This window comes from Corvus kubaryi, unplaced genomic scaffold, assembly GCF_017639235.1.
Source record: "Corvus kubaryi isolate FWS band 111438036 unplaced genomic scaffold, C.kubaryi_AGA036_p1.0 split3-73, whole genome shotgun sequence".
NCBI classification, from domain to species: Eukaryota; Metazoa; Chordata; class Aves; order Passeriformes; family Corvidae; genus Corvus; species Corvus kubaryi.
This window is the reverse complement of record NW_024582091.1, coordinates 11,889,025-11,914,283: the sequence shown is the minus strand read 5'-3', so window position 1 is coordinate 11,914,283 and position 25,259 is coordinate 11,889,025. Positions and strand designations below refer to the sequence as shown.

At 36.2% G+C, this 25,259-nt stretch overlaps 1 protein-coding gene across 6 annotated transcripts in view; it reads right to left on the bottom strand.

Moving 5' to 3' along the window:
* Positions 1–25,259, bottom strand: part of SENP6 (SUMO specific peptidase 6) — a 70,676-nt gene that overhangs the window by 25,213 nt on the left and 20,204 nt on the right. For 3 of the 6 annotated variants that reach the window (XM_042016154.1, XM_042016158.1, XM_042016155.1), the window contains exons 3-10: positions 22,050–22,113; positions 21,446–21,588; positions 15,718–15,819; positions 10,310–10,330; positions 6,003–6,073; positions 3,733–3,872; positions 1,006–1,408; positions 40–158 (exon numbers count right to left, since the gene is read on the bottom strand). In XM_042016154.1, the coding sequence (XP_041872088.1) occupies positions 40–158; positions 1,006–1,408; positions 3,733–3,872; positions 6,003–6,073; positions 10,310–10,330; positions 15,718–15,819; positions 21,446–21,588; positions 22,050–22,113 (1,063 nt within the window). Of the gene's footprint in view, positions 159–1,005; positions 1,409–3,732; positions 3,873–6,002; positions 6,074–10,309; positions 10,331–15,717; positions 15,820–21,445; positions 21,589–22,049; positions 22,114–25,259 lie in introns of all 6 variants that reach the window. The other 3 variants (XM_042016156.1, XM_042016159.1, XM_042016157.1) reach the window with 2 other exon arrangements.

Sequence of the window (25,259 nt, the reverse complement as noted above, 5' to 3'; positions counted from 1 at the left end):
TTCTATTCCACAACTGTTCTCCTTTAATGCTGCTTCCACCTTTCCTGAAGAAGGAGATAGGGAGGAGCGGGCTGAAACTGCAGGATGAGGTAAAATGCTTTCCATGCTCCTAGTGCTGCCACTATTCTCCTCCTCCTCATCATCACTAGACAAAACAACTGAACAGAAAATATTACATTCTCAACCACTACATTTTTCCGTAACAGAAATTTCTTTTCAAGGAATAACTTAAAAGTAACTTATGTAATTGTCCTGCAGTGCCAAAAAAATTCCACATGTATCATCTTACGGGTTTACTAATGTTTATTTGGAATCTGGTTGCAAGCACTCTCTGCCTTGTTTTTGATTTCTCATAACTAACTACACAAAAAATGGGCATCATTAATCCACCTCTAGACAGAAGTGAACTTTTCTTGGTTCAGTCAAGACATGACAGTAAGTAATACAACCTAAAAACTGACAAGAGAAATTATGACTGAAATAGCTCAAACCAGTAGGATGTGATCTAATCAACTCAGCATAGAACCAGAAACATAATTTCCTTCACTCCAGCCTTCCTGCTTATTAAGTTTACACAGAAAAAGCACAGAAATTAACATTTTACAAATCATGAAATTTAAATAGGTGAATAGCTCAGAAGAAAAAAGGGGGGAAAACACAAAATAAAAATAAAATACTGTCTTTCCTCTGGGGAGAATAAATGATGGAATTCTGCTAAGAATACTTTTTTTTCCCCAAAACCCAAATGTAAGTATTTTTTAAAAAACAAACAAACAAAAGAAAAATAGTCACAAAATAATTTTTGTTTTCCCCAATGTTCATCCTTCTTGAAGAGAACCTCTGCATATGAAAAGGAAATTATTAAAAGTTCTGTCCCTCTTCCCGAGAACATATACATTAAAAATTCCATGCGACATCAGTTATGTAAACCTGCACATACAGTTCCTTCACTATACAATATCCCAGGCTTCCAGCTAATGGCTGTATTCATAAAAAGGTACTTACTTGGATCATTTAGTTCAGATGGTCTCGTACTCCTCTGTCTTAAGCTTCCTGTAATTTTAGGATTTTTTGTCCCAGTTATAAGACCAACTTTTCCATTCTGTCGTAACATAGAATGTCCTACAACCTCGTTACTGAGCAGAATATCCGCTGGACCTTTTCCAACAGCAGAACTATAAAACTTCTTTGTGCTGAACCCTGTACCTGAAGATTTTTGCCCTGTTGAATTCTGATGTATTGAAGAACGCGATAAAGGTCCCACAGATTCACCTAACGTCACAGTTTGTCTAGAGACTCTTTGCAAATCCTTTAGAGAAGCACTTTCACAATGTCGGCATTTGGTCTGATTTTCATTTGCCCTCCCACAATTTGGGCAATCAGTAGAATAATCAATCTGTTCCAAAAGCTAAAGAAGAAACAGACACACAATCAGTAATTGTTCTGTTCAGAATGAATCATACTATCACTTAGGCTGGAAAAGACCTTTAATATCATCAAGTCCAACCATTAATGTAGAACTGTCAAGTCATCACTAAATCATATCCTCAGACGCCACATCTACATGTCTTTTAAATATCTCCAGGGATGGTGACTCAACCACACCCCTGGGCATCCTCTTCCAATACTTGAGAACCCTTTAGCTGAAGAAATTTTTTGTAATATCCAGTGGAGATTGACAACACTACATTAGCAATTACAGTAAGCAGAGAAAGCAAACATTAAAACACAGATTGTTTAATTTCATTTAAGAAAATGAAAAATGTTTTAAAAGGAACAAACGTCATTTGTGGCAATTTTTTTAAGCGGTTAATGTTGGACAATTCAGATTTTCCTTCTTGCCTTTTCTTCCATAATTGAAGCCTTGCACACTGTTCAAATACATATATCCATCAGCAAGACGGTCCAGTTACACCATTTCTGTAAAAACGGTTTCATTGGACAGAAATAAAGTAACCTAAAGATCCACAGTGCATTGCTGGAGAGGATTTGAAGAAACCTTGTAGGTCAAATTTATTTGTCCTTCTGAGATATCTTTTAACAGTCCAGCAAGGCATGCAGGAAAGTTCACTCCTTGAGGGAGATGAAGAAAAGGCCAAGTACATATATTGCTCTAGAGTCCCATGTCACAGAGAAGAAAACAGGACTTGAGGAATAGGAATTCCCCAAGCTTTCAAGAAGCAAGCATGGGCTGCAAGGGAAGATGCGTCCTATCACTGCAAAGACAGGTGTCTTTTGTTTTTCTCACATGTACTAGGTCCCACGTAATTCTGTATTACAAGTGTAGAACTTGGACTTCTAAGGGATTCAATACTAACATATAAACTACAGAATGAATACCAAAGTGAATACGGGACATCTCTAAAGATGAAATATAGTGCATGTTATTGTCTCCTGGAGCACTGAACTCAAATGGCATAACCACTGTACTGTGAATTACTGAAGATAACAAATACCTACATCCCACCAAAAACTTCCGGCATCTACTTTCAAAACACAGCTTTCACAATTTATACCTCCCCCCACTCCCAGATGTGAACACACTTCCAATAGAGGACTTCCTCAGGTGTGGGAAGTAATTTCAAATCCCAAATTTCAAGACGAAAATCATACAGTGAAAATATGTTATTTTTACAAAAATTTATGCAATTTAACGAAGATACACATACTGTAGAGAAACAGAAGCAAAAACCCCCAAGTGTATTAAATATATCAGACCCTTAAAATCTGAGCTGTGGGATGAGATAGCAAGTGACATGAACACCAGTGTTGTGCCACAGTGCTGTTACAGGATGTAGTTCTTAGAAAGATACTGCTGACATTAAAATATTCAAGAGAAGGTACCAAGAGTACCCGGAGGATCTTAAGTAGAGAATAATTGCACCCCTTTACTTCAACCACATGCCAAAAATTTTAAACCAGTTTCCTTATTAACATCTTATTAATTAACTAAATAAGCAATGGAAATCTGTAAGAGCAGTACCAAGTGTTTCAAACAAAAGCTAAGCATTTATAAAAATCATACATCTATAATTCTTTTTTTTTTTTTGTAAACAACATCTCCTTACAGGAAGTTTTGCTTTGATAGTCAAACAGTGTGACCTGTACGTGGGTACTGTGAAACTTCCATAGTAACCTGGGAGGTTGATAAAAAATACAGAGAGCCTTACAACAATTTTCAAAGTATCTTACATCTGATATTCAAACAAGTTCCCAACAAAAACAATCTGGACGGTGGCATCTGGACCAGAGAATGCCATTTGGACACCTAAGCAGCTACTCTCACTGAAAAAGTAAGCATCTTAATAAAAAAGTACTTGCACCTTTGCAGTGCTTTTATCTTTAAGTAAAGATACTGTTTTGAGTACAGAAAATCATGACACTAAAAAAAAAAAATTTAAAATCTGTCAAAAAGCAAAATATTGTTCCTTTATTTCAGCAAGCTAAAATTATCAATGTCTGATTTACTACTCAGCCATTCATTTAAATCACAGATTTTTTTCTTTTCAGTGCAGCATCTCTGTTCAAATCAGAGAAGAAATATTTCACAGCTAGTAGCAATACTAGCACTTAAATATCTCTATCACTGTAACTTTAATTATGTAAACCTTCCTCCCAACTCTAAGGATTTTTAAAACATCAACCTGTTTTACTCCTGAATGTCTGTTTTTAAAATATGCAACAACTTTTAAAGTTCAACAAGAGGTTACAGATTTTTAAAATATAACCCACCTTTGACTGAGTTAAGCATTTTTTTGTAGCTGAAGACAGACTCAAGTCAGATTGATATGAATTGCAATGACCTTTCTGTCGCACCTTTCTCTTAATTTCGGATTCTGATTCTGACTCCTCTGTGTTTTCCATTACACTGTCTAGGAGGGAAAAGATGCAAAAACATTAACAAGATATGTCCATTCATATACTGTTGTAATTATGATCAACTTACTTCTTTACATACACTAACTTGAACTAAACATAAACACATTTTTAAACCTCAAAAAGAGTAAACTGTTTCAAATGTCTCATGATTTGTATGAATTAAAAAAAAATTCCACAAACTGCAAAAATGTTTTACTAATACTATTGCAATGTCTCTCACTGACAATTTTTATCTTATATCTTTGCAAGAGGCTTTAGATTTGCAAATCTCTGCTAACTTCACTGCAAATGGAGGGTCTGCTGCCAAAATCAGGAGGAGATGCTAGACTATGCTGATGCAAATCTTTACTACAGAACTACTTGTGAATGCATTTAGAACAGTTGGAAATGTTCTGCATAATTAGGATTTCACATAATCATCATGGTCGGAAGAGACTTTCAAGATCATCTAGTCCAACTATTAACCTGGCACCACTATAATCACTTCTCAACCGTATCTCCAAGTGCCACATCCAGAAGCTTCTTGAACACTTCCAGAGATGGTGACCCTGTCACCACCATGGGCAACTTATTCCAATGCCCAAACACTCTTTCAGTGAAAAGATTTTTTTCTACTAATCTAAACCTCCCCTGGCACAACGTAAGGCTTTTACCTCTTGTACTTGTAATTAAGACAGAAGGCAGAAGAGACTGACCCCCACCTAGTTACGACATGTTTTCAGGTAGTTCTAGAGAGCAATAAGGTCTCCCCCTAGCCTCCTTTTCTCCAGGCTAAAGTCCCCCAGATCCCTCAGCTGCTCATGTTAAGACCTGTGCTCCCGACCCTTCACTAGCTCTGCTGCCCTTCTCTGGACACACTCATGTCCTTCCCTAGTTGAGGGGCCCAACACTCGATACAGCACTCGAGGTGTGGCCTTCATCAGCGGTGAGTACAGAGGGACAATCACTTCCCTGGTTCTGTTGGCCACACTACTATTGATACAGGCTAGGATGCAACTGGCCTCCTTGGCCACCTGGAAACACTGCCAAGTATCAAGCAGGAGATTTACTCCTTCAGATTTACTCCTTCGACACAAGACACAGTAGTACAGTGAATTATACTGTCATATCCTGTTTTATACTGGGACATTCATTTAAATACTGTAACAGTATAGAAACACAGAAACCCATGAATTAAATCTCACTCTGTGCATTCTAAGAAGTGGAATGTGTTGTACAAGAGTGCCTTGATTGGTTTCATGTCAAAGTGCTATTTACAGTCCTTTAATCGCAGTCTCCATATTGGAAGTTTTTTTAAGACTGTATTTTTTTTAATAGGTATGAACACTTTTTCAATATACATACAGATAAACATCCCACTCTGAGAAGACATCTCAAAACTAAAGACTGGCTCATTTTCAAAAAATAATTACTAATAGGTGGGGCTTTTTTCTAAGTTAACTTTACTTTAGTGTAGTACTGCTGAAAATCTACTTAACATTAACCTAAAATAGCACAGCAGAACCACTTTGCCAGTACAGGTGACTACACAGCTAAATACAGGTTTACAGACTGTATCTATACTAACAAAGCTTAACAAAACACAGGGTATTTTCTTTTCCAATTTCATAATTTCCACACCTCAAACCAAACTGTGTTTTTTCTACTGCACCTCCATCAGCATACAGCGCTGATGCGGGTTCTTTTTATTAACTCCCTCAGTGTATGAATACACTTCACACCAAGTGCTGGCTACTACATCGCATTTTTGTTGTACCAACACTGTTACAGAAGTTCCTCATCAATAATTCACAAACAAGCTGGAGGTTTGGGCTCAAACTAGTTAACTCCAGAGATCAGCTCCATCTCCAATTTTATGGTTCTAGATTTTCCCTATATATGTGGTTTTTAAAATAACTGAAGCCTAATTTACAAATATTACATGACTGAACTAGCTGCAGAAATGTCATGAAGGGCAAAGTCCTCCCTTCATGCACAAACTTGTACAAAACTAGAATAACACGATGTAAGGCTGTAAGTATATACACTAAAGGTTATAAAAGATTTGGCAACACACCTGCCCAAATCAGGTATTAAAAAAATTATTCTGCTTAGAAGAAATGAGAACTCAAAAGATAACTTACCTACTCCTTGAGACCGTGGTAATCTAATGTGGTCTGCCTCTACCTTCTGAAGCTGAGGTGGGTATTCTTTTCTGGAAAATGAATTAGACGTATGGTTGTTCTTTCAACAGACATCATTAAAATTTAGTCACAATTATATACGAACAAAACAAACCTGAAATGTATCTGAAAGCTATGAATAAGTAGCTTCTCCTATTACATGCTATTTGTACACATAAAAAAGCATTACCAGAATGATAGGAACAGCCACAGTAAATGTTTTGAAGTGTTTCTGATCTAAATCTCCTCTATAATAATGAACAGTTCTGGAGTCTGTCACTTTCAGACCCAAGTCTCCAAATACTGAAGCCTGCATCTTCTCCTCCTCATTCACGAAAAACAAGACAGATACTTTTAAAAGCCAAGAATAGAAACAACTATTATTTTAATATTAAAGTAGATTCCACAAGTCCCGCAACTTAAAAAACAGGAAGAGAAGATGCAAAACAGAGAAAAGAGATCCGATGTCAAAAACTATTGTGACCAAAAACCAGAAAGAACAAGACAGCAGACATGGTTCCTATATATTTGTTTTTAAAATATTGTGATATAGATAAATTACTGGATAATAAGTCTTTTGTTGGTATAACTTGCATAATATAGATATCATATATTTTTGTGCAAATTAATGCAATATATGGCATTATAGCAAGATTTCTCTGAGCCTCCTGAAAGATGTTTTCAGTTTACACATGTGTGTCAAATCATGCTAATACCAAATTAAGATTCCTGAAGCTCAGCGCATGTGGGTTACTGTTTGCAGCACTTTTCTTTCTCAGTGCTTACTCAGCCCTGCAGCTATAGATTACTGTTCTTGTCATAACAGAGGATGGCACACATCTGAAACACAGCAGACCTTGCCAACAAATTCAGCAGAAACGGGTTTTATTGGAAAATTAAGCACTGGGCTGCAAATGGGTTACACATGTCCCACACTGCTACCTCTGATTACAAGGACATTAATCAACAGCAAGGGGGCAAAGCAAACAGCTGTAGGCAGTAACATCTCCACTAACAGCTAAATTTTGAGGACCCATCTGACAAAAACTTGGCTATGGCTGAAGTAGGCTTTAGCTCTAGGTATAAGATTTTATTTCTTTCAGCACAGCATTTCCTAATGCATCAAATTGTAAAACCTTTGGATTTTCTGCATTTCTAGGTAATATTATTAACTAACATCTTTGAAACAAGATTAATCTGCAATGCCCTTTGGGGTATTTCTTACCAAATACCAAACACATTTGACTGTGTTGATGGGCTGCAGCTTTAAAGAAAATTCTGGCAGTAAGAAGGATGGAGAAACAAGCACGGCTTCACAGAACGTAGAGATGTCGTGGTACTTAATCACGACTGCTGGCACACATATCACAGATGACAGATTAGGTAGTTTATTTGTTACTGATTGTGTCAAATGTGTTTCGAAACAATCCTGCTCCCCAGAAGTTTTTTTAATACCTGCATACACAAAAACTGAACCAAAACTGGAAACTCAGTATGAATATTTATTCATAAATTAAACACAGTATTTTTTTTGATCATTCTCCTTAAAAATCCAAATCATATGGGATTATTTTAAGGCAGAACTAGTGGAAATAAAAGGCAGAGCTCGAACTCATCATTAGGTAATGAGAAGCTGTACTATCAAAACCAATGCTAATGACATTCTAAAGGGTAAAAAACCTGTAACATCATTTTAGATTTGCAAAACATTGCAGTAAGGATGCAGAAGCTGCTGTCTCATGTGTCGTAATTATCTTTCACTAGTATTTCATAACAGTAAATTTTGTTTTGAACATAATTTCAACTAGAAAACAAAGTTGCGCCTCTGAGCACAGTGTTTGTTTTAGTTAGTTATTTGCCTGAACAGTTGCAGATCCAGTAACACCTTCTCCAGTAAAATACTTAGTACGCTGAGCCATTTAATTGCGTGTGAGTGAAGAAACAGAAAGGAAACGCGGTTGTTTTTTAAATCAAGCATTACGCCTACCTTTAAAAGGACTATTTGCAAAAGAAAAAAAATCTTAAATTTAAAAACATACAGCACTTCAAAACAAATGCCTTTTTGCTGTTAAACCCTACCCAAAACTAAGTCTTCCATTTCAATGGGAATAACTGCGGGATCAAACAGCTGAGCTGATCAAGATGCAACATTACCCATATACCGTGTCTAACAGTTAAAAAAAACAATGTTCAGAGGTGAAACAATTTTAGGCATCTTGTTTATCTCCTAGATTATAAGCACTTTTAATACTTTTAAGTACAAGGGAAGTAGACAAGTATTTGATAAAAAGCAATCTCAAGAAGTAGTAAAGCATCAAACAGCAAAACATCAATTACAGTAGCAAGAAAGATCAAGCTTTTTTCCGCAACACACAGGACTGAAATACTGAGGCAGTCTGGACTGTGCAGCATCATGAACTTTTGTCAGATCTTAACAGCTAAATGCTAAAGTATTCTTGACTAAGTGTGTTTTGCCCAGACAGAACAGTGTCACTGATTTTGTATTTTCAGCAAACATTCATTATTACTGCTATATTCTCTTGCTGATGGAATTGGACCTTAGTATCTTCACACTGGCCTGGCAGACAGACCTTTATGAAACACTCCAGCAGAAGTGACATTTTCACTTAAAATTTCTTCTCTAGGAAAACAAAAAACAGAAAAGTGGTGGGGGGAATGAGGGGAAGGGGCAGGCACGTAACTTCTGGCTATGCCAGAAAACAAACATAAAGAAACACCTGGATCTGAGAATTTGGGAGACAGTGCTACCTATGATTTGGCACAAGCCACACTAAAAAGGCTGCACCAACTCCTAATTTTGTTGAGGTGCAGGCTTACACAAGAGCTGTGTTTAATGCACAGCCTGGCTCTTTGAGAGGCTGCCTACTATTTGGAGATGTACCACTCCAGGTACACTGTTGGTTTCTACATCATTATACAAAAAGAGAGTAAAGCACAATAAGATTGAAGCACAAAGGTGCTGAGGTGAGATTTACCTTCAGCGTGTGTTAGATGAGAGCAAAGTACAAAAGCCAAAGACTGAAAAGAGAAGCAGCAGCACAGGAAATAGGGTTTTCAGAACACAGGTCAGTAACCCCATTTGGCCCAGAAAGTCAGGAGCTGCCGCTGCACTTATCGTGACAGTAATGATTAAAGCTAAATTTAGCAGCTCCTGCCCACATCATCTTCCCCTGCTAAGACAACAACAAAAAGCAGGCAAAGAAAAAGGAACATATCCAGTAGTACTGGATGAAGAAGCAGCAGGTGTCCCCATGAGAAAATTAAGATCACAAAGCATGGAACTCAAACCTTTTCTTCTATGCCACACGGTGACACTAACTGGCTGGTATCTATTTGATAGCTCTTTTAAGAAGTAACAAAAGACAGTAAAACAGAAAGGCTTGATTTTAGTTCTGAATTTGAAATAAATTTAGAAAATCCTGAATTCACAAAGGACTGTGCTATATATATCATTATTAGTTAAACATTATATATACTTCGTAAACAATGCAACCTGGTATGAAGCTCCTACTGCCAAAAGCCACCTATACAGACAGGAAATTCACAAAAACTCAATTAATTCATTACTATCAAGAGAACATTTCCACTAACATATAAATTTGAGCTATATATGAAGAAAAATAAATGTACTGTATTTCATACTGCTAACAAAATATTACCAGCAGTAAACCAGATGCAAAACAAGTGAGAAATGACCCTGAAATGAGCAATGAAAAACCAGTGTGTCAGGTTTTGCTATACATTTTCGGTTAACTGCTTTAACATATGCACTTCATGAACAAAATATATACAGTAATGCAATAAAAACCTTTAATGCTATTCAAACCAAGCTGAGAAGATAGAGTGAAGGCTGTTAAACAGCCTCCTAAGAGCTTCAGAATCATTTTACTATGATGCTTCAGAACCATTCTATTACGCGAAGTTCGCTGCTCTACAAAAAGAATTAGCAGTCAATTCTTAAAATCCAGAGAATGTTGATGCAATTTTGCATTGGATATAATTTCCAGTGGAAAATTACCCAAAATTCACAGTAACACAGCATTACTTAGAGATGGACGTAAAAGTCCTTTTTCAATAAGAGAGTAAGTGAACCATAAAAATGGAACTAAAAACAATCAACCCCTATCACATATGAGCAGATATGATTGACTGGATTGAATAATCTTTAACTAGCATTAATATAGCACTCAATCAGTTAATTTTCTTAATGTTCATTGCCATGCTCATTTGATCAACAGTAAGCTTACCTTTCCTTTCGGTCCAGATTGCTTAAAATATGAAAAAAGAAAAAAACACATAAGATGTAAAGCCCCACGTGTTGCACATCACTAAATGCAAAAGTTATTAAACATAAATTTTAACTGTTTCATTGTCTCTTGCACTCACCAGTCTAATTTTCAAACAAGCATTATAATTTTTTCACCACATTTTTTGTCAAAGTAATTAAAAATGCACAAACGTTACTTCACAGACAGCAACAGTCAGTGGTCTAAATACGACATTGACCTGACTCTTTTTCAATGTGCAAAATTTGATTAATCCTGAACTTAACCTGGTCATCTCAATTCTCTTGCACAGCAAAAGCCAGTAAGATAGAATTCTAATACATGATTATCAAGCCTCATTTCCAATCACAGAATCATTAAGGTTGGAAAACACTTCAAAGACAGAGGCCAACCATTAAAACAATCCCTTATCACCATGGAAAAGAGAAAATAATTATGTAAGAATTTGTTTCCAATTATTCAAAAAAAAAAAAAAAAAATCTGTTTAAATTGAGAAACAAATTCCAGCATCAGTCCTTAAATGTTTAAGAAACCACATGGAAAGGCTAGAGAAGGATAAATGGGAACCTCCTTCTGAGGTTTAGGTCAAAAAAATCACCCAAAAGAACCTAGGAACTAGGGCCACTAGTTTTACAAGCATCTCCTTTAACATGAGTTAACATAGAAATGAATGTAGCTGATACTCACAATTCTGGTCCTTTGTGTACCAAGACTGATATAAAAATAAATCTAACTAAGCTTACCACACAGACAACTTGAAAATAGCATCTACATGTCTTCTGTCTTTTCAAAATTTGTAATATGGAATGCTGTAAGCTTTTACTCTATTTGACTGTTCCTCCCAAACATCAAAAGCCTAACAAACTTCCGACCTACATGCATTACATTAACTGTATTCTAAAACAGAACAAATTCAAATTGTTTCCTGTTTTACTTCAGCCAAACTAAACAGAGTAATGATATTACACAGTAATAAAAACTCATCCTCCTTTCCTTTTCACAAACAGAACACTCACAAGAATAGAGCAAACTAATTCTGTTGTCACTCAGAAAACAGCAGGTAAGAATGTAGTCCTGATAATCCTACAGAGTGCAGTATGAAAGTACATTCCATCTCCATAGTGCTCTGGGAAGAGAGTAAATGGACTTCAAAACTGAATGTGACTGTGGCAACTTAAAACTGGGGCACGAGGTAATGAGCCAGTGCTGTGTGAAGGTGGGGAGAAATTGCTCCTGGCTGGAGCTAGCCTTTACAAACACACACTGCTTTTGTGGAGGTCACACCCCAGTTTATCAATCCAGTCATATCCAAACCATGTCTGTATGGAGCCATATGCAGTAGCTTTGCATTCTTGGCATAGTTAATATGTAACTTGGATTAACTGTTCACAGGTGCTTCGAAGAGTCACCACCCTGTTAGGGAACACATACCCAATGCTAAGGACACTTAAAGGCAGGGAGAAAATTTCCAGAATGCCTGATATTATACACTGTCATTACATTAGATGCCTTTCTTGTTTTAAAATCCCTCAAGAATATAATGCATTTAAAGGAGTTCTCACTTTTATACCTCAGGAAGATTAAGAGATGAGAATTCTAGATTGATCACTGTCCCTACCGTTTCATGCAGCTCATGCACAAGATTTGTTAAACATGCAGTACATACATGCTATTTCAGTGTCAAGTGCTGAAGAACAGTCAGCCAAAAGCAAGACAGAACTATGCATCCATTAAATGAAGCAAAATAGTCTGAACCAACTACAACACTAGGCCAAGCTACATCTGAAAATCTGTTGTATCAGACATGAACAAATTTTAATTTAATCCCCAGATTCCACTGAAAAAAACCATGAATGTTTATCATAATAATATTTTGAAATACCAAATTTTGTTGTGCTAGAAACTTGCACATTACATATGAGAGCAACTATATATATGCATACATATATATATACACACACATATATATGCAACTATACTCAGCCAGACTTTAAATTAACATGCATGTGCAAAAAAGTTGCAGAAGGGGATAAGAAATGCAGTACATACACAAATCATACACAAACTCAACTTGACAGAGATTGTAATTGAGTTCACAGTCAGTTTGCTCCACGTGATACCATCCCCACCCAAAGAACCCTGCATAAGTAACAGAATCTGTAATGTCAGTGCCAGAGACTAAAACTGCTCAGCTGCTTTAATAATGTTTTTATTTTTGGTTATTCTTTCAAGAATCTAGTATAGATTTAAGTACAATATATTAGGTTAGACAAAATTATTTTCCCCATGTTGTTACTGATTATCACACCATAGAACAATCTACAGATGCAAAAAATTAACAGAACACAACTTTGTGTCACTTGGAAATTAGCATAGGAAAACAAAACCTAACACTTCAGAGCTCAATTTCCATGCTACCCACTCTTTTGTCTGTATATATATACACCAAGAATTTCATTCTTGGTCTGCCCCTCACATTTTCTGCAAATACTCCTTTTTGAGGAATCACCATCAGCATTTGCTTTTAAACTCAACTATTGCCTAATGTCATTAAAGACTAGCCAAAAAAGGATATCAAAAAATTCCTACACAAGGAAAAATACATGACCAAAATATATTACCCACTTCATATGGTCTGGAATTTCATATTATGGTCAGTTTTAAACAGTCCTATTTTAGTTGGCTTTTTTCTGACTATTGCCTTCTCACTCAGAAACCTACCTTTTTAACATCAAGTAGTCCTGAAATCCCTCTTCTTTTATTTATTAAAAAAAGCCTGTCAGGAAGCCACATTTTATTAGTTTTCAATCCTCTAACTCAGAAACAGATTTAGAAGCTTTTAGAAAGCAGTCAGTTGAGTCAGAAGCTACTGGAATTAAACATCATTTGCGAAGTTTCTATGTAAAGCTCACCCTCAGTCAATTAGATCATGCTGGTTCTGATATCCTCCAGTAACAAAGCACTGCTTAGGATTTTTATGACTGTTTCCTGCCTCTAAAACTCCAAAAATATTCCTAGCATAAGAGTTAATTGTCTGTTGCTAATGTAAATGAACTACAATAACAATCCTAAAAGAAAACACAGTCAGAACACTCAAGATGACTACTACCCAATTACTTCACACAATATTCAGCTTGCCTATGTTGTGCATTAGTTTTCTTCCTGCACGTCACACATGCCAAGTCACTACCTTTTTTTCTTCTCATTACATTGTAGGCTTATAAAGAAGCAAGTCCCACAGGCACAAAAGGCAAGCAGGCAAATCTAACACCCACTGAAGATAAAGAATCTTTGGAGCAGGTTGAAGAAAACTATGGCACTCAACTTAGTAAAATAAATCCATTTTGACTGGCTGCTTAAAGAACCATCTCACAACAAAGCTCAATCAAGTACACAAGTATTACCAAAGTCAACATTCAGAGCAATCTTGCATGATTTTGTTTACTTCAAATTATTTTCATTAGCACTGCAGATCAGAATTTTATCCCTCAGAATTACAAAAACCCCCACAAACAAACAACTCCTACCCAAAAAACCCCCACAAATAAACAAAAGCAAGCACAAACACACACACACAAACAAAACCCATCAGAAAGGTAAGGGCATGAATGTTTAGAGAAGCTCCACACTTTTCTCAATGAGACACTGAACAAAAATATTCTAAAAAGGATTTCATGCAAGAAAAAGCACAGCTGATTCAGCCTAAACCACAGTGATAACATAAACCCCCACCCTTCAGCTTAACTCACAGTAAAAACTGCCAATCCTTTTTAGTCATCAGCCTTGTACTAATGGTAAGAAATGTAAAGAAATGTAAAGAATTGAAAAGAGAGCTACCTACTACTGCATCTGCTACTACTACAGGAAAGGAAATGTCCATCCTATATACCATTTACAGATTATAGTACTGTTTGAAATGAAAAGAGGCAACAACCTAAGTCCTCAAGGACAGGATAAGACAGCAACTATGAGGAAAGGCTGAAAGAGTTGGGGTTGTTCAGCCTGGAGAAGTGAAGATTCCAGGGAGACCTTACTGTGGCCTTTCAGTACTTGAAGGGGGCCTAAAAGATAGAGGGGGACAAACAGTTTAGCAGGGCCTTCTGCAACAGGACAAGGGGTAGTAAAACTAAAAGAGGGCAGATTCAGACTAGATAGAAGAAAGAAGAGTTTTACAACAAGGTGGGGAAACACTGAAACAGGCTGACCCTAGAGGTGTTAGCAGCCCCGTCCCTGCAAACATTCAAGGTCAGGTGGGATGGGGCTCTGAGCAACCCCATCTAGTTGAAGATGTCCCTGCTTATAGCAGGGGGGGTTGGACTAGATGACCTTTTAAGTCCCTTCCAACCCAAACTGTTCTATGAGTCTATTATTTTGTGACTAAAAAATTCCTTTTTCAGTCTGTTCATTCAATGTCAGATTACTCTAATACATGTTTGGATCACATAATTCATTCACATTAATATATGGGCTTTGTTTTTCTGAAGTTAGCAAATCTAGCTCAGGGAAGTAGAATGAAAAAAACAAAGGACAATGCCTACATATGATTCCCCCACCCTAAAAAAAATCTGTGCTAAAAAACAGAGAAGAAAAAAGGTAGCACAAGAAGGAAAACACAAAATGCAGACAGGATAAAGCACTCGTGGGATAGTGGAAATCCATGGAGTTCATAAACAAAAAGAGTTCTGAATGGATAAACTTTGAAAGAAAATTCCTTAAAACAGCTGGTATCTCATATGTTTGTAAATCATACTGGATGTAAAAAACACCTAGAAACTACCCTGCAATTTACAGAAGTCTGAGGGGCTTTAAGTTTTCAAACCAATGAAGTTCAATTCAGCATATTTCAGTAAGATTCACCGGTTTCCAGTCATCCTTTCTAAAAATTATTCACATAGATGCAAAACCTTGCTTCTGTTAGATGTTCCAATTTATATGTTTTATGCTACATTTACAGACCATATACAATAATCAGATCTATAATTTAATGTTTAGATGGATCTTACACAAGCTGGAGTTGCTGTGACTTAGTACTTGCTGATCATGTTGTCAGTTATGCAAATTTCTACTGCATACCATGTTTGTCTATTTCAAAGTATCGTCTAAAAATATTTATGCTAGCAGGTGCTCTCCTACTACATGCCAGTGTTCCTCAAAATGACTAAATTCTAGTATTATATGATAGTAATTCCTAAATTGTAAGTTTTATGAAACTTTAGTAATTAAGGTCAAAGCTCATAATCAAGAATGCACCCATGTGATTACTTACATTTTCTTAAAACGCTTCATAGCATAAGGAAAACTTACATACAAAAACAGACAGGACTTTTAACAATTGAAACATCTGGAGAAACAAATGTAATTAGTCTTACCTTTGGGCTGCTGTTTTTACTACGGTTGTTTGTGCATGTGCGTGGTGAAAACGTCTGCCATGTACCACAGTTACAGGACCAGATATATTCTGAGCATTTTCACTGCAAACATACAGAAAAACATTTAAGAAAAGACTCTGATGTGTCTGTACAGTCCTAGGTAAAAAATGTGGTGTCCTAATTTTACAAGGCCAACCACACAACACCAAAAATTAAAGCATTTCTGAACCAATAATACACATTGTTAGGATCCTTTTACAGGCATAAAAACATGCAGCCTTATAATAAAACAGACATACAAGAATATACAAAAGGGTTTTTTTCCTGTAAGAAAAGGTAAAGATTTTTTTACTGAACCCTGTACTGCAAAAAGACACTGCGTTTTTTAATGACTTGTAACCATTTATAATTAATTTTATACTTCCATCTCTCATTTTATTAAGGCGTAATATGAACTTCTTGAATATGACTTAAGGGGAAAAACGTGAACAGACTGAATTCAGGAATATCCCTCACAAAAAAAAAAATAAGCACAGCAAATTTACGGACGCAAGATGACTCGTAACTGAAAAAAATCAACATATTTTCAAAAGAAGAAAGGAAGGATTCTCAGGTACTCATACGTCAACAGGACTCTTATTCACCAACGTATTTTAGCATTTCTTTGGTTTCTTCATTTCTTGCTTTTTTGACTTTTATCTCATTATTATGTAAAACCAGTAATTATGGAAAGATTTCTTACCATTACCCTCTCTAGTAAAAGTTGACGTTAAGATACAGTAGATCAATAATACAGTAGTGCTTCTTCAAAGATCATTAAACTCTAAAAATTATCCTGCACGCTGCTGTGACTGGACACACAATACCATGCTCGGAATGTTCAAACACCACACAACTTTTAACAAACAGCAGGTTGATTATAGAAAGTGTTTCAAATTACAGAAATACAGTGCTTAAATTGTGCTTTTTAAGTTGTTTGGAAATTTTAGTTGCCCTAGAGAAAATTATGTGAAACAGCATTCCTATTAATAATATTTCTCAGAAATATTATCTTGCCATTTTTCCTGTTATGAGCAATGAAAAGAAACCTAAAGTACCAAAATTCAAAAAAAGCTGACAACCAGCTCCTAACTCTCCTTTACATTCCCCAAAAGAAGAAAATGAGTAAACCGTTAGTTTGCTTTTTAATTTTCAGTTTAGCATTACAAACCCTTTTGGAAGCCTTACATAAGTCAGGATTAGAAGCTTTTGGAGCATTTCTGACTGACCCTAACATAACCATGAATGTAACAGAAAAAGATTTATCAAAACCCGAACAGTTAAATGCTCTTTTGGAATTTAAAAACATCATAAACCACCTGTTAATAGTTCAACTTTCTGAAAATTAATAGTATCCATGCAAACACCAACCTCCTGAAAGTAAACACACTCATCTCATGTGCTTCTAAGACTATGCAACTCCAGCTGGTCAGTCATCATCCAGACAATCCACCTTTGTCTAATTTGCCACCTCAGAAATGAAAAGCTGACAACTACTTGCCCTAAATACTTTAGAATGTCTCAAATGCTCTTTGGCTTCCTGTTTAATGTATTTGAAAAAGATACTAGGAAAAAAAACCAGAAGCAGAGTGCAGGAATGCTTTCTCTAATGCTTCAGACCTAAGGACTTTAAACAAGCAAGCAAGTCTATATATCTCTCCTGTTTTACCATTGTATCTGCTGGATCTGAACATCGCCAAACTATCATGATTGTGAAACTCTGTCTTGTGCCCCCATAGCAGAAAAAAACTGTTAAGCAGCACTTTTGCTTTTTGCCTCACACTCATGTATGAAAACTCCAGTAGGTGCTGGAATAGAGTATTGCAGACTGCTCAGGGATCAGATTTGAATCAAAGCAGACTGTTCTAGATGGCACACTTAAATGGTTCATATGGTGTCAGACAAGCTTCCAACCAGGACAGCTGTAAAACACAATCTGCTCTATAATCTCGTTCTCTGAACAGATCATACCCTACACAGACAGAAACACCAGAAAATACAACCATAAAGTCCTCCTGAGCTGCAAAACAGGCACATCAGAACTGAAATCTGACTTCGCAAGTCTCAGCACAATTTCTTGAAAATTAGGATAACACACTAAAAGCAGGGTGATGTAATGGTCAGAAAGTTCCTTGAAAGAACAAATGTTCTAAAAAGAACTTACACTATATTAACAATAAATGTTTCATTAATGTTAGCTCAGAAACCGCAGAATGATTTGAAGCCTAGGCTCTGATGAAAACAAGGTTTTACTTTCACATGCTATCAGCTGATCCTAGGAAATTCTTAACACCACATAACCAAGAGGCAAAACAAAAAGGTCTCGCACTGGGCCAATGGATGGACCTAGAAGTAAAGTAAGAACATTACAAGAACACACAACATAACTATAGATTACATGAATTCTGCTGTTCATCAAATAACTTTTTAAACAAAACATTATCAAAGAAAATCTAAAAGGACTTTAATACAAGTTATTTAAAGCCAGAAAAGCTAAAGCTATTTGAAGTTAAGACCTCATGGTTAAAAAAATACAACCAAAAGGAATCAGGTTAAGCGTTTGATACTGGATTTGCTTAACCAGGTAACAGATCGTGACTTTTTGGTTGGTTTAAATTTCTCTAACAAGTTCAGTGAAAATTTCTTCTCATTGTCCTTGCATATCCCTTCTTCCCATCTCTTATTCTCTGAATTTTAGGGACTACAGTACTACAATAATACTCATTTGAGTCAAGCCCCATTGATTTGAAATTTTTAATCCCTATTCTGTAGATAAGATGAGAAAAAAGACTCCAACACTGTGATAAAAATCACCATGAACAGATGAAGAATATGAAGCATCTGATCTCCTTGTATTTAATCTAGCATCTTAAATGCATGATCAACTTTCAGAATCTTCTCTAGTTGAAGAGTCTAAATATTGAAAGAGTAACTATCAAGCACCTCCCATTCTGCATAACAAAGTGAACATGCCAGCAATCGTCACTAAAGTGACTAGATCACAAACCTTTACTGATACGTTATGAAAGGTACAACAATATCCCAATGGAGTAATTAAATCAAGATAACCACTTGTAGCATAACCACAAAAAGCAGTGACCAAAATCTGAGAAGCAGTCACAGCGTCCTATATACATTCATTATTCACAAATAAAGTCTTTCATTAATGACAGTTTATTAAGAAGAGGGTGGATGCTTATATTTTTCATTTAAATTCAGTATGCAGCTCAGTACTAGACAAAAGGTGGGTGCCCATTTACATGCAACAGATTTTACTCTTTTAGTTGAATTTTATAAACTCTACTACGCCTTAGGTTTAGATTGTGTTATTTGTCAAGAGAAGGCAGTTCCAATCCAGGTAACAGAATGTCTGAACTACATGCTTAGACCATCTAAAAAATCCTCAGTAACTATTTACCTTAAAACAAAACCTGCATACCCTTCTGGAACTTAATAAAAGCATACATGTGTAATATGTATAAACACACATGTACAGTCAAGTATGACTGCTTTAACAGAAAAGTAAGAAAAATTCCATGGTAAGGTTGGATTTTTCTACAAATTTCACAGCCAGCCAAAGGAAAATTCCAGTTACCAGAGAATTAGAGGAATCTTATTTTAAAGGTACACTCAAAACAAAGAACAAGTATAACATAGATGCACAGGTTCCTTCAATAGTAACACAAAGCAAAGGAGCCCTGACAGATTTGCAATAGTTACTTTTACCTTTATGTCTATGTTCAAGAACAGAATCCTAAAGAATGGAAATGACCAGGATGATTCTGTAAGAACTGGTGAATTTGAAGATGTGCAAGACAGAAATATGGATATAATCTTATAAATATGTTGTGTATACAAAAAAAAAATCTAAAGACAAAACACTATTTGCATAGATAAACCAAGGACAATGAAGTACCATGCGAATTTGTGTAAATGTAAAAATAACCTATAACAAAAAAAGCCCTGTCATTAAAAAATTTTATTTTTAAAAAAACTTTTTAAGTTCCACATAATAGTCCAGTAGTTTATCTCAAGACATGAGTCTTAAAGACCAGAACAGCAGGAAAGAACACAGAACTTCAAGGACTTATTTTCTCAAGTGACTATGATAAGATGGTCCCACTAACCAACAGTGCTTACAGCATACAAGAACCATGTCCTGATTGCAGAGAGGGGCCGGAACTTGGACCTCTGTGGGCATGGCTATGTTACTATTCTATACCTCTCAAATTATTGCTGGGAGTTGTGGTGTCAGGGGGAAGAATAAGGACCATATCCCCAGAAGTGTGCCATTCCTTTCTTCATCAAGGCTGAGTTGCTGGAATCAGCCTTGCAGACCCCATCCTCTGCTGCTGCCACTCGCCACCTTCCCATTCCTCCAAGATGTGACTCCAGGATGTGGTTCTGAAGAGCAGTGAACACGGCTCTGGGATGTGGCTCTGAAGAAGTGTCAGAGCCGTGCAGAACTGAGCCCAGTGGAGTGGTCCAAAGCAGCAGTGGAACTGAGCCTGAACCAAGCCTGGTGCAGTGGGGCAGCAGTGCAGCACAACACAGATGATCTCATTTCCAGGGTATTGTCTGGCATTGTTTTCCATTTCCTGTCATTATTTTCCACTGTCTCAGGCTTGAGGATGGGGAGAGCCAGCTGCAGGGAGTGTCCACCATCTTGTCTTTCTCCCAGCAGCCACATGGAACTAAGTCAAAGTGGCAAATACCTTTTGTGTGGATAAAGCACCTTCCTTTATTTTTTTATGCTTTTGTTATTAATGCTGCTGCTGTCACTGTGCATTTCTTACTCCACTGCCGTTTGCTTTCAGTAAATGGTTATCTCAACCCATATTCTCTGCCTTTGTCCCTCTCTTACTGGAGGGGACAAGGAGAAGGGAAGTAGCTTATCTGGAGTTTAGTATCCAGATGGTGATAACCCATCACAGATAAAGACAAGGACATCTCTCATGCAGCTACATACACACTGCATATTTGATAACTAGCCCATCTATAGCTGGGTATCTTAGGAACTTTTCCTTCCTGCAAAGGTTACCAAACTGAGTGCGCTTTAGCAAGATGAAACACTCCGTGAGAAAGTTAGGTGAATATATCACTTTTTATTATATACTAAATAATCAGTCTCTTACAAGCTAGGGACAGTAGTAACAAGCAAGTACAACACTGAATGCTTGAAGACACTTCCTGTCAGCTCTAAATACAAGTGACAATCTCAAGCTATCCTATACAAGTATGGCTATTTGCTGAATTCTTTAAAAAAAGTCTGTGGATCCAAAATCAAATTATATCTTGCAGTAAGAAAAACAGAAAATGCATCCTGACTTAACCTTGGCAATTCAAAGTCACAGAAAGAAGCAAATCTAGATGGGGATGTAAAAAATATTTTCCTACCTGCTACCACTGCATAGAGGACACAAGAACACATGCAGGCAACATGGGTAAGGTACTAACAAATATGCTAGTGAATGCTCTAAATCCATTTTAACAGTCTTCTGGTACTTCACTTATGTGGTGTTAAACATTTTGCAAGAGGAAAGACCTTAACAATCTAGTTGTCCATCTTCACTCAGAAGCACAGTACAGCATAGCTTCTTAAAATGAACAGCAGACAATGTAAATGCACTAGAAGGTTGATATATATCAATGATCAAGTAGGCAAGGAAACATAAATTAAATGTATTACCTCAGTTTCTTGCTATTTCCCATCATGTTGAGGCCGATTGCATTCCCTTTAAAAAGTTTGAAGCTTCCAGCTTTGCCTCGCCTTGCATATGCTTTTATGGCATCGCTGCTGGTGCCGATAGTTCCAGGTCGACAACGAACTGACTGTCACAACAGAATTAATACATATTAAAATAATCATATAATTGTGTAGAAGTTAGAAGGAGAAAATTAATGCAAAATATTAATATAAATATTACTTTGGCTTCATTTTTGAACTGCTTTTATACCAAATTTCATGGAAAATACATAGTGTCTACACTCTTACTCAACTGGATTCCTTACTAAACAAAACACAAAACAAAACAAAAGATCAATATATTTGATATTTGGTACAGTATTTATGATAATTGTCTAAACTCAAAATTAGTTATTCATGCTCATATTTTCAGAATACTATGCAAATCAAGAGAGGAACAAAAACTTTAAGGGTAGGTAGATAGACAGCTTGGTGTATGTTCCTAAAACACCACAAAAACTTTAATTTCTATGGCTACGCAATACGGTTTAAGAACCTAAAAAGCTTTAAAGATACATTTTCACCATGAGATAAACAGATTATTTACCTTTTTTTCTTCATTGGGACTGAAAGGCCCATCACTGTCATCTAAACTGAGCAGATTTGCCTCGCTAGACAGGTGTGGGAGAGAAAAGCACATACATTGTAATCCACCAGAGCACCCACAAAACATTTTAAACTCAAAAGGGTTTTTTTTCCCTTTCCCTCTCTACATTTAAATGCATCATATACACATTGTATAAATATGCACAGAACAACATGAACATGAAATGAGCAACACAGTGATCATACGCATTACGTGAACCTGCACTTGGAGCGTACATCAAATTATTTTGCAAAAAGCAAAGCTAAAATGATTAATTCAAAATAGACAATGCTACTGAACCTTCAATATGGTTACGACAATATTACTGACACTATAAAGATTCTATACTCTCTGCATAAATTCAGTCCAAAACTTCATTAACCTTTAAAACATGATCTTAGTTTGTTTATGCCTATCAGTGTTCAAGTATGTAGTTTAAAACTGCAAACTTCATAGTACTTTAGGAGAACTTAATGTAACTACATTTTACACCACAGCAATTACTACAAAGTATGTCTTCCTAAAAATAACATATTCAGTTTGATTCTACTGCTTATTAAAATGTGTTTCTTTAGTACTTTCAATGTCTGTAATCCCCAACCACTAGAATGAGGAAGAAGATTAAAAAAAAGAAAGCCACTCCATGATACTCTAAAAACATTCTTTTCAGTAATAGGCAATTATCCTCAAATAATCTTAAGTATTTAAATTGAAACACCAATTACGCATTACATACTGACAGCAGCTAGATTAGGCTAACATATTCTTTTTTCCAGGAGAAGAAACCTGCAGATAACCCCTTCCCATCAATCCTGATAAGACTCCTCCTATGTTGGCTACAACAAAACAATACAATTTTAGTCAACTTGCAATTGCATGGTTTGAAAAGTTTTAATGAAGATCATTCAGGCAGAAATTACTTAAAAGAAAAGCTGTTATGCCAGGTGTTTAAAGGCAAGAGCTACACAAGAGAAACAAACATTTCTTAGCTGCGTCAGTATGACACGCTGGCTGCAATACATACAGTGACTTTAGCTCTTCATATATAGTTAGTCACTCAGTGCCCCCTCCCTCAGGTTCCTAACAACTTTTTCCATGCACAAGATTTCCCTTCACATTACAATTTATTCTTCCCTATTAAGCAATATAGATATCCCTAGAGCAAATAAAAATAAAATAAAAACATTGGGTGAGATCTACAGACTCAAGATGGTGCACACAGTTGATTTTGAAATGGGAGGAATCGTGTAAATGTGAACACATAGCCAGTGGCACTGTTGTATTTTACTTTCATTTACAGACCACCACAATTCTAGGTTCTCAATGGTAAAACAAACAGTGTAGTAAATTCATCACTAATTTCAAACAAAGGCAAAAGAGTTGTACTTCTGTACAGACTACACATGGATATCAAAATTTTTAAATCCTGCAACATTTTTTTAATTCTCTTTCAGAAAAAATTATCCCTTCAAGGGAGGCTCACTGAGCCTTCTCAAATATTCATCAGTAGACAGAGTTTAACAATTTCAGAAATTTTCCACATCCTAAAAAATAAACAAAACCCTGCAGCACAGACATGAACAGCAACCTACAATTCCTGCAGCTCTGGCATTTGCCTACTGTGCTGCCCTAGTCAGATCATTTCACCTCTAGTAACGTTTTCGTTCTTTAGCTTCAGTTCATACAAAAAATGATGATTGTTTTCAAAACACCTTTGTACTGTGGCAATACTTTTAGGATTTCAACATGCTGCAATACTGCAACTGTTTTAACAAAGGACATTTGAGGGGGGAGGTAAGAGAAGGTAATACACTGCAAACGACCAAAACACTGAGCCAATGCTTAAATCAAAATGAACAAGAGTAACTCTTATCATGCAACATGACTAGAGAAATATTAGCAAATTGGAAGTTTTAAATGAACCGATATTTTAGATCTTAAGGAATGTGAAGTATATGCATCAGAACCAGAACGGCTGTTTTTTCAGAGAGCAGAATACATAGCAACCGAGCAATGTCTATTTGCTCGTGTATCACATGCTTCCACCAGCTGCCTGCTTCAAAGCTGCAATTTATACAGGCAGGAAAAAACCCAAACCAACCCAAAACAAACACTGTACCACACCCCCAACATACCAGTCAGTAACATTTTTAACATCCCTGAAATGAAACCTCAGCTGCCTTGCTGGGAGGATGCCTCCACACTCGTGTCACTTTTAACCAGGGAACCAATGGGGTTCCTGGTTATTTTCACATTGGAACAATAATTGCTAACTTTTTAATACATTCCTTAAAATTTTATAACAAATGAATGTTAAGTCTTCACTAAAATTAAGGGGGGAAAAAATACAAGTAATTTACCTAAACAGAGTTCTTTCCAAAGGGGAGTTCATAACTACACATTCAAATTTAGGCACGGAACAAGAAAACAAAAATTTCTGTTTACCTACCTCTAATCACCTGCCATTTGTTTAATGTTTTAAAACATTAAGAACTATGCAATAGTTAGTTAGACAGCTCAGATTAACAGGCTATGTTTTCACTACTATCTACAAGCAACCCGAACTTTAAATCTCTGTTGACCATTGAGGTTACACTCTAATAAGCTGCAAACACATTTCTATCAACTACCACCTGATCCAGTCACATTTCAAACATAATTGAAAATTCTTTCTGAAAACTATTATGCATAAAACCGGTGGGTTTATGTGAGAGTATCTGCCCTCACAGCACACTGTCTACATTCTTTGTTTTAAATTACATGGTGGTAGGCAACACACCTAGTATCAGAGGCACAAGAGAAGTATTATTTAACTCAATTCACAATGCCATTCCATTAAAAATAGCCTTAATTTAAAAACTTCTCATCAATTTAAAGGCTACAGTGCACTACTAAAAGGGTCACAAAAGACATATAAAACATATATATAACTATGGGATGATTTTTTGACAAAGTAATATAAATTTTATGAGCAGTGGAAAAAAGCTCAACATAAATATATAACACTGTACAATGCTGTTCCATTTGTCAATACAAGGAAAAAAGAGGTTTATTCCCCTAAATGGAAGGGGCAAAAAATAAAGCTTTTTGAAAGAAAATGGTAGTTAAGTAAGGACACCATCGTGCAAATAAATTAGACCCATTTATTTGTATTCATTGTTTTTGATAAGG